At 43.7% G+C, this 12438-nt stretch overlaps 1 protein-coding gene across 5 annotated transcripts in view; it reads left to right on the top strand.

Moving 5' to 3' along the window:
- Window positions 1–12438, top strand: part of LOC141114560 (transcription factor CP2-like protein 1) — a 316164-nt gene that overhangs the window by 172117 nt on the left and 131609 nt on the right. For 4 of the 5 annotated variants that reach the window (XM_073608327.1, XM_073608326.1, XM_073608325.1 and 1 more), the window contains 2 exons: window positions 1784–1890; window positions 2002–2154. The exons of the other annotated variant lie outside the window; for it this stretch is intronic. In XM_073608327.1, coding sequence (XP_073464428.1) covers window positions 1784–1890; window positions 2002–2154 — 260 coding nt within the window. The remainder of the gene's footprint in view (window positions 1–1783; window positions 1891–2001; window positions 2155–12438) is intronic. 5 annotated transcript variants of the gene reach the window in all.

The following is a 12438-nucleotide window of genomic DNA, read 5'->3' as shown; positions in this document are numbered from 1 at the left end:
ACAGGATGTAATGGTTTACAATGAATAGCAAACACAGTACTAGAACCTTTAAGGATGCGTCCTCCAACTGAGTCACCAGGCCCCTCTCCAGACCAGCACTCTGCATGATCCTTCCATGACGGGTCCTCCCCTGGGATCTTCTCAGTTGTCCAGCTTCTTCCCGTAGGACAGACAGACCAGGATCATTCCTCTGCCGCTGTGGTAGGCCCCAGACAGGCTTCTGCGCCCACCTACATGCTGCAGCAATGTGGGCCTCCCGATCGGAGGACCACGAGGTAGTACTCCTAGCACATACCTGTCGGCCAGGAGGGCCAGCAGGTGGAACGAAACGAACCCTAAAACATGGCGTCTGTCCCATAAATACCCTCTCCCAGAATGCAACTCGGAGGACCACCTCTACCGAGTTATCTCCGGGACAGAGGAGCACTCATACGCTTCAACGTGTTGCCTTTCCAACACCGACTCATGGTGACAACGACACCCACAGGCACAGTGTGAAACTACATGCAACTCAGCCAAGCTGGAACAGAGGCAAATCTGACTATGTATAAACAGATAACCCACTAAATTTACCTATAAGCAGTAGATTGAAAATCTACCAGCGCTACATACATACAGTATACAGTGACATTTTCCATGCCAGACGGGTAGTGTGCTGCCCCAACAGGGCATAGAATTGATATAGATTGTTTCCCTGAACCCTTTTTCTATGGATGTTTATATTTCATATGCTGCCATCTAGTGACCTTTTCTGGTAATGCACCTGTTTTGCATGTCTTTTCTTTGATGTATGACTCACTTCATTTGAATGTAATGCTCCACCCTTCTTCCTGTGTTTTGTACTTCCTGAGTCATCAACGCATCTACAAGCCACATGTAGCAGGGCACATGTATTCTGCATTGTAAGCTACAGACAATATCATCTTTTGACCGCATAAATACTACAACCTATTCATCTGTTTGTATCCTGTCATCTGCTGTAACCTGATGTTCAGAATAAAAGCATCTTGTGGATGGAATCGGTATTTGGAGAGTTCAAACTATGTGATGAGGATTGTCAGAATACTGGTGCGATCTGATGCGATTCAAATAAATGGGCTGCAATCGCACCACACTGAATTGCACAGGAATGCAGACTATGTTCCTATGTGAACTGGCCCTAAATGATATTACCTTTTTATAGTCCACTTTAAACATTCGAGTTAGACATCCAAGATGCATCAAACTGTAAGATGTATACGCAAGAGGATAAAAGTATATCTAAAGCCAAATGGGGAGGGTTCAAACTACTGTCATTTTTTTACCATCTGTGTCCCATTTGGAAGATTTCCTTTCACTTCCTGTCCTGTAGACTGAACTGGAGGTGAGATAATATTTCTCCCATGTTAGGAAGGTCCCCTATTAGACAGTTGGGACGGGAACAAGCATCCCCATTGTAAGATTTTGGTGATTTTCCTCTCTATTCCTGTTCTGGTGGCAACTCAATTTTGTATTTATCCCTCAGTTTTAATCTAATGACATTAGTGATCAAGAAAATTAGAGAGGGCAAATCTCCCTAATGGGTAAGACAGACCGCAGTAAAAACCAGACAGTGGTTCTAAACCCTCACCACGCAATCTCAGTCCAAATCTTCTCTTTGTGCTCTGACTTTTGGATACCATCCCTATACTGGTTTGGGTAAATTGAAGCTGATGTAAGTTCTTTCCCTCTTATGTAAAACCTGACCTAGAGTTCTAGTTTTCAGTTAGAATGCACATTGAACTGTTTTTCTAATATGTTGCAGATGTCCCAGTTTCTGTGGGTGTGATAGACCCTGTTGCACATCCCGGCACTTTGAACATCATTGAATTCCTGTGGGACCCCAGTAAGAGAACATCTGTTTTTATACAGGTAAGAAAAAATACTATTTGGCCATGATGATGTCTTGAAGGTCTGCTGGGCTTTGTTGGTTTTCATGAAACTGAAACGTAATGTGAGATAAAGCCTTGTGTCCTTTTTCAGGTACATTGTATCAGTACAGAATTTACTCAGAGAAAGAATGGAGGAGAAAAGGGTGCCCCGTTTCGAATTCAGGTGGATACGTACAAACCAGACTCTCATGGAAGTTTTACAGAACATCTCTACTCATGTAGTTGTCAAGTCAAAGTGTTCAAGGTGCTTATATTCAGGGCTGTATTTTTCTTAGATACTTGATGGCCAGTGCCTAGAGCAGCAGGGCCAGAGAGAAAACATTGGGCTTTTTCCACAAAAAGGGATAGTTGGCAGTTTAAATCTATTGTACCTTCTGATTACAGCTACCTGCTCTTAAAACGAGCACTAAATAAAAAAATAAAAAGAGATCTAAGTACAGCAGAATATGGTAAACATTCACTTGGAATTGTTTTAACCACTTCAGCCCTGGAAGAGTTGGCTGCTCAACGATCAGGCCATTTTTTGCGATTCAGCACTGCGTCTTTTTTACTGACAATTGCGCAGTCATGCGACGCTGTACCCAAACAAAATTTATGTCCTTTTTTTCCACACAAATAGAACTTTCTTTTGGTGGTATTTGATAATCTCTGCGGTTTTTATTTTTTGCGCTATAAACAAAAAAAGCGTCAATTTTGAAAAAACACAATATTTTGTACTTTTTACTATAATAAATATCCCCAATTTAAAAAAAAAAAAACTAAATTTTTCCTCAGTTTAGGCGGATATGCATTCTTCTACATATTTTTGGTAATAAAAATCACAATAAGTATATTGATTGGTTTGCGCAAAAGTTATAGCGTCTACAAAATAGGGGATAGATTTATGGCATTTTTATTATTATTAATGTTTTTACTAGTAATGGCGGCGATCTGCTATTTTTATCAGGACTGCGACATTATGGCGGACACATCGGAAACTTTTGACACATTTTTGAAACCATTGACAATTATACAGCAATCAGTGCTATAAAAATGCACAGATTACTGTGTAAATGTCACTGGCAGAGAAGGGTTTAACACTAGGGGGCGGTTGAGGGGTTAACTGTGTTCCCTGACTGTGTGTTCTAACTGTGGGGGGGGAGGGGACTGACTATAGGAGATGACAGATCATGGTTCATAGCTATTAGGAATTTACGATCTGCCTCTCATCTCCACATAGAACAGGGATTTGTGTGTTTACACACACATGTCCCTGTTCTGCCTCTCATGCCCGCGATCATGCGACCACCGGCCATGAGCATCGGCACCCCCGCAATGCAGCACACGCGCCTGCTATCCCGCTTAAAGGAGCCGATGGACAGCTACTACGGTTTGTGGGATCGTGCCGACCTGCTGCATTAAAATGACAGCAGCTGGTCAGCAAGTGGTTAAATGAATGTAAGAAAAAAGACTGCGCTGTATACAAACTTAATAACTCTAGCTGCAACTCAAAGTGAAATACACACAAGTAAAGATAAATAAAAAAAGGGAGCTGCACTCTCAAAGTGACATATTAACTAAATATGAATACAAACAAATATAAATAAATAAATGAATGAAAATGATAACAAGTCCTAATAAGTGAATCAAATGACATATATAAAGTCCTCCAGTGGACAGTAGGGATGAGCTTCGTGTTCAAGTCGAACCCATGTTCGACTCGAACATCGTATGTTCGCCCGTTCATCTAATTACTAACGATATGGGCCGTTCACGCCAAATTCGAGTGACGCCTCACGGCCCATAATTTACTGCAGCATCGCAGTGCATTGCTGGCTGATGATTGGCCAAGAATGCATTATGATCTGCATGCTTGGCCAATCACAGCGCCGTCTGTACAGAGAGCCATAATTGGCCAAAGCCAGGGTTGCTTTGGCCATTTATGGCTCAGGGGGTTTAGTACATGCTCCACACAATATAAGGCCGCCTGCACGGCGGCCCTGTGTAGTGTGTTCCGGCGTTGCGAGAGAGATAGACAGATAGACAGAGAGACAGTGTCATTTGATTTAAGTTAGATAGAGTAGGCAGGCGAGTCAGTTAGCTGCACTTACAATGTATTGTATATATATAGATATATATACACATCCTAGGTGTTGTATATATATCTATATATATCTATATATATATATATAGATATATATAGATATATATCTATATATATATATATATACACTGTATTAAGTTTAGCTAGATCCGTTCCTGTTATTCTCTTCCTACTGACAGGCAAGCAGGTGTTTTTACAGCTACCTGAAGAAAATAGCTGGTGTTCCTCTGATCCTATTAGTCCGATTAGCTGCAGTATTTACAGTTAGTGTAGTGCATCCTCTGCAGTGTGCACCTAAAGCTACCTGAAGAAAATTAGTGGTGTTCTTCTGATCTTATTAGTACAGTACCGTAGGCAGCTGCAGTATTTACAAGTTAGTGTAGTGCGTCCTCTGCACAGTGTGCGCCTAAAGCTACCTGAAGAAAATTAGTGGTGTTCTTCTGATCCTATTAGTACAGTACCGCAGGCAGCTGCAGTATTTACAAATTAGTGTAGCGTGTCCTCTGCAGTGTGCACCTAAAGATACCTGAAGAAAATTGGTGGTGCTCTTCTGATCCTATTAGTACAGTACCGCAGACAGCTGCAATATTTACAAGTTAGTGTAGTGCGTCCTCTGCACAGTGTGCACCTAAAGCTACCTGAAGAAAATTAGTGGTGTTCTTCTGATCCTATTAGTACAGTACCACAGGCAGCTGCAGTATTTACAAATTAGTGTAGTGCGTCCTCTGTACAGTGTGCACCTAAAGCTACCTGGAAAAAATGAGTGGTGTTCTTCTGATCCTTTTAGGTACAGTACCGCAGGCAGCTGCAGTATTTACAAATTAGTGTAGTGTGTCCTCTGCACAGTGTGCACCTAAAGCTACCTGAAGAAAATTGGTGGTGTTTTTCTGATCCTATATTATTACCACAGGCAGGCAGCTACAGTATTTACAGTTAGTATAGTGCGTCCTCTGCACAGTGTGCACCTAAAGCTACCTGAATAAAATTGGTGGGGTTCTGATCCTATATTAATACCACAGGCAAGCAGCTACAGTATTTACAGTTAGTGTACTGTGTCCTCTGCACAGTGTGCACCTAAAGCTACCTGAATAAAATTGGTGGTGTTCCTCTGATCCTAATATTATCACAGGCAGGCAGCTACAGTATTTACAAGTTAGCGTAGTGCATCCTCTGCACAGTGTGCACCTAAAGTTACCTGAAGACAATTGCTGGTGTTCTCATACTAAAAATACTAGAGGCAGGCAGTTGATTCTTTATATACACACATACACACACACACATTATATATATATATATATATATATATATATATATATATATATATATATATATATATATATATATATATATACACATCCCAGCTTTGTGCAGCTACATCTCACTGCAGGCCATTAGTATGTCTGGAAGGCCAACAAGGAGAGGCAGACAGTCACAAGCCAATAAAAGAGGGCAAGCAGGCTCTGTGTCTAGAGGCAACAGTGCTGGTCATGGAGACGGTACATCCTCATCAGCACGTGGCCGTGGGACACACTTGTCCTTTTTTTCATGGATGACCAAGCCATCCTCATCCTCCTCATCCTCTCTCACCCAGGCTCAGGGTACTTTTTCTGGCAAAGCAGCTGCCAGCGCGGCCTCTTCCCTCAGCTTCATGGCATCAGTCACTCCTTCCCTGATTTGTCTTCGGAACCAGCAGTGCCCCGTAGGCGTTCAAGGGGCTACGCAAGCACGTAAGCCAAAAGATGCCATGCGGTGCTTGAGCTGGTGTGCTCCTGTGTTTCTGCGTGCCCACCGATCACACAGGAAGAGGACGAGGAGGAGGAGGAAGAGGAGGATTGTGTCAGCATCAGCAGCAGTCTTTAAGGGATCATTTACAGTCCCAAGAAACCCATGGACTTGTACGTGGCTGGGGGGAGGTGGCTGCGGATCATGTCGTCCTTAGTGACCCAGAGGACTCCAGACCGAATGCCTCAGCAAACCTACACTGCATGGCCTCCCTGATCCTGCAAAGCCTGCAGAAAGAACTTCGTATTCGTGGTATCAAGGAGAGGGATCAGTACTGGCTGGCAACCCTCCTTGATCCACGTTACAAGGGTAAGGTTGTGGACATTATCTTGCCGTCGCAGATGGAGCAGAGGATAAAACATCTTCGGGAGGCCTTACAGAAAGGTCTGCGCCCTGTGTTCCCAGAGACTGAGAGGTTACAAACTCCTGTTCCTGAACAACGTGTTGCTGAGGCTTCGGTCAGTCAAAGAAGGAGCGATGGAGAAGGTGGTCGTCTGACCGATGCGTTCAGATAATTTTTTAGTCCGAAACCCCAAGGTATGATCGGTTCCAGCAACCATCGCCAGCATCTGTTTTACATGGTGCAGGAATACCTAGGGGCAAGATCTGACTTGGACACCTTTCTCACCGAAAATCCTCTGGGTTACTGGATCTTGAGGATGGATCACTGTCCAGAGCTTGCACAGTATGCAATTGAGCTACTGGCCTGTCCTGCATCCAGCTTTCCTTCGGAACACACATTTAGTGCTGCTGGAGGCTTTGTAACAGATCACAGGATGCGCCTGTCCACCGAGTCGGTCGATCAACTGACCTTCATAAAAATGAATCAGTCTTGGATCACCACCAGCTACCAAGTACCTGATGCTGATGTAACCGAATAATTTTTTTTGAAATGTCAGATCCCTTCAAGACTGCCTATGCTGATGCTGAGTGACTATCCTGTTATGCTGAGTGACTATCCTCTTCCTCCTCAGTGATCATGCTGATAGCTTGTAAGAATATTTTTGGTTCTGGGTGCCGCCACCAGTGGATAAGGCCCAATTTTTTAGCCCCTGTTTAACAGGGGCGTGTAATTACAATTTTTGATGCAATATTTTGCAGGAGGGCTCATTCCTGCGCTCCAACTAGAGTATCTATGAGGTTGCAGTGTTGTGGCACCAGTGCCTAAGGCCCAATTTTTCTGCCCCTGTTCAACAGGGACATGTAATTACAATTCTTGATCTAATATTTCACAGCAGGGCCTGTTTCTGCGCCCACCAAGAGTAACTGTGAGGACTTACAGTGTTGTGGCACAAGCACCACCAGCACCACCACCAAAGGCCCAATTTTTCTGCCCCTGTTCAATAGGGGCATGTAATTACAATTCTTGATCTAATATTTCACAGCAGAGCCCGCTCCTGTGCCCACCAAGAGTAACTGTGAGGGCTTACAGTGTTGTGGCAACACCAACACCTAAGGCCGCAATTTCTGCAGAGTTTATAGGGCAGGCCCCTACTTTCAAACATCCAACTTACAAACGACTCCTACTTGCAAACGGAAGGAGACAACAGGAAGTGAGATGAAATCTACCCCTAGGAAAGGAAATTCTCTCCTGTAAGAGTTAATATGGGAAAAACGTGTCTCCTCTCCACTGATGCTTTATCACCAATCCTTGTTTCACTAAAAACCCCAAATTGTCAAAAAACATTTGTCATTGGGACAGAAAGTGAGGTGAAATCTTCTGAAGAGGTGCACAGACAGCAAAACAAATGTCACAGGGACAACCCTTCCCTATGTTTTCCAAAAAGGTTAAAAATAGATTTTTTGGCTGGAGCTACACTTTAAAAATGTACCAGTTCAAAATTACAAACAGATTCTACTTAACAACAAACCTACAGTCCCTGTCTTGTTTTCACCGCCTGTATTCTGCTGTTCAGAGTATATAGGGCCTGGGGGCCCCATGCCTTTCCTTTTTTAAATTTGGGTGCGGGGTCCCCCTTAATATCCATACAAGACCCAAAGGGCCTGGTAATGGACTGGAGGGGGGTACCCACGCCGTTTGTCTAACTGATTTTCATCCATATTGCCAGGACCCGACATTACATTAAAGCCGCAAGCAGTTTTAAATCACTTTTATTCCTTTAAAAATGCCATTAAGCACGGGAAACACACGCCACTTTACAGGCATACTATAGACACCCCCCAGGTATGATATTTAAAGGAATATTTCACGTTTTTTTCACTTTAAGCATCATTAAAATCACTGCTCCCGAAAAAACAGCCGTTTTCAAAACTTTTTTTTGCATTGATACATGTCCCCTGGGGCAGGACCCGGGTCCCCAAACCCTTTTTAGGACAATACCATGCAAAATAGCCTTTACATTTAGCACTTTTGATTTTGAACGTTCGAGTCCCATAGACTTCAATGGGGTTCTAAAGTTCCCGCAAATTTTCAGTCCGATCGCCGGTTCTGGTGCGAACCAAACCGGGGGGTGTTCAGCTCATCCCTAGTGGACAGTGAAACCTTGAAAATTCCTCCAATGGAAAATAAACAAACAGCAAAAATTGGTGAAAATCCTGTGAATTTTAAGGATGGACAAAGTGAATCCACCACCACAAATAGTGCACGCTGCACACGCTTTAACACTTGTGGCTAAAACCCAGCCAGGGCCTTTTCCTCCACGGACTTCAGATGTCTGGTTGAGCCATATGACGCAGTAGACTGTTAATCCTGAAGGTGGTCAGAGGCACGGCTTGCAGACCCACACGTGATGTAAAAGGTAATGTTAGCCCAGAAAAAAAGTAGGGAAAGTCACCATAGGTTCACAAAAATGTTAGAGCTTGTGCAGCTGGTAAGCGGGCACTCTTTGTGGTGGTGGATTCACTTTATCCGTCTTTTAGCCTGGTTTCACACATGTGCGGTGCGAATTGAAGCTCAGGTTTCACTGGGGAGATAACAATCTCCTGTTCAACGGATTCATTGCGTTTTTGCTCAGGATTAGAGAGCAGGGAGAGGGGGAGGGAGGGGGGGGGGAGAGGGGGAGGTGTAGTGAGGAGAAAGAGAAAATCCTTGTTCAGAACGCAATGCATCTGCGAATCAGATGCGTTCCCATAGGAGATAATAGGCTTGTAGTTCGCACCGCAATGCCCAAAAAACGCACACGTTTTTTGTGCAATGCGCAGTGCGAATGCAACGCACATATGTGAACCAGATACATTCATATGAATGTATTTTAAAATGTCCTGCGAATTAGATGCGGTGTAAGCCGCATCTAATTCGCATAGGTGTGAACCCGGGCTAAAAGTCACAGGATTTTCACCAACGTTTGCTTTTTGTTTATTTTCCATTGGAGGAATTTTTAAGGTTTTACTGTCCACTTGAGGACTTTATATATGTCACATGATTCCCTTATTGGGATGCCTGCAAAGTTTCAGGGATATAACCACTTGGCAGAGTCAAGATTCTGAACATCACTGTAAGAGGCACATTGTTTCCCAAAGACTATATAATATAGCCATTGGTCAACCCCTGGACACAGCAGGGAGCATTCAGGGTCAGCATTTCTGTGGAGTTCTGACTGTCCAGCAACAACATTTAGCTGCCTCTGAACTCAGCAACCTATGCACCCCTGGCTGCCTGTGTGAATGTAGCCTTAATAACACAGTGATATTATAAAGGGAAATAATGCATGTACTGGCCTGCAATGAATTAAAATTAAAATTTCCAGGCAAGCAAAAAAATAAATAAAATGATAATTTATTATTTTATATCCAGGTCAACCAAGACACCTGAAAGCTTTAATGTTTCAATCTTTTTATTCAATTTTCAGAATTGCAGTAAAATATTATAATGTAATACAAAAGAGTGCAAAATGCTCTGTTGACAGTAAACAAGAAATCATCAATGATAGCATGTTTTAAGTGTAGCAAGGTCCCGCACCTCCAAAGGCCCAATGGTGACCTCCAGAGTCAGGGACAGCTGACATCCGCCTTTGTAGAGGGGTTTACAAGGCATGGTGGGTGTGATGCAAGATGGAGTGATGGGCACCAGACACTTTTTGAATGCAGAAGAAATTTATTGTCTCTTAACAGAACTGTGGGAGAGAGGGTTAGGGCCAGGACACCCTTAAGTCGATGCAATGCTAATTGGCAGACTCAGAGACTTCTATAGGCAGACAGCTATACAAGGGAAGGCTTCCAGCCCGACACCACTTCTGTAGGAGCACTGTCTCCTATGAGAAACATATTCGTTTATAGTCCACTACCGGGCCAAACAGCCTGTGGGCCTTACATCAGGCCAACTTTGTACCTTCGGCAGAGGGGTCAAGCAGGACAGCACCCACCCACCCAACCACCGAGGCAAGCTATAGACATAGAAATAGAATTATGACAAACATAGTGACCATTGTGTCATCCAACACTAGACGTATTTATCCTACCCCAAAAAAAAAAAAAAAACAAGCAGGACCACACCTGTCCAGGAGTCCAACCCAGCACTGATACCATATCAATCCCAAGTGTTCGGCACCTGCAGGTAAGAAAGCCGAGGGGTCCACACTTTTTCAAAGAGGGGCCATTTGTCCCGTAAGACGCTGACCAGTTTTTCATAGATCATGATCCAGGTTAGTTTTCACTTCATTAAAGCTAAATCAATCACTGGTCTTTTCCAAGCAGTAATGATGGATGTTATGGCCGCCAAGAACATATAATAAATTAGAGTCTGTGTGTGGACCTTGGGATATTCTCAACAGGTTCGTTAAGCAAGGCTATGCAAGAGTTTTTAGTAATGTTAACCATAGTAACCAAATTAATTAAGGAATGAACCCTTATCCAGAAACAATGGACCTCAGGGCAAGTCCACCATCTATGAAGGGCTGAGCGCACCTTACCACAGCCCCTAAAGCAGGAGGGAGGCGAGTCCAGATACATTTTGGAGAGGCATTCAGGCACAAGGTACCATCGCTCAATCACATTATACCCTGCTTCAATCAAGACAACATTCATTATACCCTTATGAATGTGTTCAGTCGAGGATTGCCACTCCTCCACCTCAAGGGCAATGCTCAGATCCCTCTCCCAAGCTATTTTATAAGGAAGTTTGGACCAGGGGGGAAACAAAGGATTTGTACAACATGGAGATACAACCCCTCTGAAAATTCTCCTATATGCATCTGTTTTTGTACTGTGTTCGCACTGTAAGATCAGAGCCAGTCTTTTGTAAAGAACCTAAGAAATGTATTTGTTGTAGGCGGAAATTCTCAGAGGGGGGCATCTGCAGATCCTGCACAAAATACGAAGAGGGCCATATACCTCTATGGTCAAGATAATGTCCTATGCAATAGAGTTCCTTGTTCCTCCACCAGCGAAAGAGGGCAGGCGTCATACCTGGTGGAAATTAAGGATTATTAAAGAGGGGTGCCACAGGGGAGTGAGGGGAGCATAGGGGACATCGTCTGCAATTCGAGTCCCATAAGCTAACAGAATGGGAAAGTATAGGGCATAAGATGCCTTTCTATGGTCTGAACCTATACAGAGCACCAAGTCTATTGGCATTTGAGAACAGGCTGGGGCCTTTATAGACACACAATCCGGGTCTATAATGATTGTAATGTAATTGGGCTGCAATGTAGTATTTCTGGAAATCTGGAACCTCAGGCCACCTAGGTCCTTAGTCACAAACATTGTGGTCCGAGCCAGCCTGCTGCCCTTAGTGCCCCAGATAAAATTGAAGATTTTAATCTGGAACTGCCGTAATGCCTCTATTGGTACCGGGATAGGTAGGGGTTCTAAAGTAATATAGTATTTTAGGCAATACCGTCATCTTCACGGATGCAATTTTGCCAATCCAGGATAGGGTAGCATCAGACCAAGTTCAAACGTCCTCCAAGAATTTGTGAAACCACGCCGGGTAGTTTGCTTTATAGAGCGACAAGATTTGGGGGGCAAACTTAATCCCGAGTAGGGATGAGCCGAACACCCCCCTGTTCGGTTCGCACCAGAACATGCGAACAGGAAAAAAGTTTGTTCGAACACGCGAACACCGTTAAAGTCTATGGGACACGAACATGAATAATCAAAAGTGCTAATTTTAAAGGCTTATATGCAAGTTATTGTCATAAAAAGTGTTTGGGGACCTGGGTCCTGCCCCAGGGGACATGGATCAATGCAAAAAAAAGTTTTAAAAACGGCAGTTTTTTCAGGAGCAGTGATTTTAATAATGCTTAAAGTCAAACAATAAAAGTGTAATATCCCTTTAAATTTCGTAGCTGGGGGGTGTCTATAGTATGCTGTAAAGGGGCGCATGTTTCCTGTGTTTAGAACAGTCTGACAGCAAAATGACATTTCGAAGGAAAAAACCCATTTAAAACTACTCGCGGCTATTGCATTGCCGACAATACACATAGAAGTTCATTGATAAAAACGGCATGGGAATTCCCCACAGGGGAACCCCGAACCAAAATTAAAAAAAAAAAAAAATGACGTGGGAGTCCCCCTAAATTCCATACCAGGCCCTTCAGGTCTGGTATGGATATTAAGGGGAACCCCGGCCAAAATAAAAAAAAAAAACGGCGTGGGGTCCCCCCAAAAATCCATACCAGACCCTTATCCGAGCACACAACCTGGCAGGCCACAGGAAAAGAGGGGGGGGACGAGAGTGCGCCCCCCCCTCCTGAACCGTACCAG

The sequence above is a fragment of the Aquarana catesbeiana genome, linkage group LG12 (genome assembly GCF_042186555.1).
Source record: "Aquarana catesbeiana isolate 2022-GZ linkage group LG12, ASM4218655v1, whole genome shotgun sequence".
NCBI classification, from domain to species: Eukaryota; Metazoa; Chordata; class Amphibia; order Anura; family Ranidae; genus Aquarana; species Aquarana catesbeiana.
Note: the sequence above shows the minus strand (reverse complement) of the source record. Positions and strands in the feature narration are given on the sequence as shown.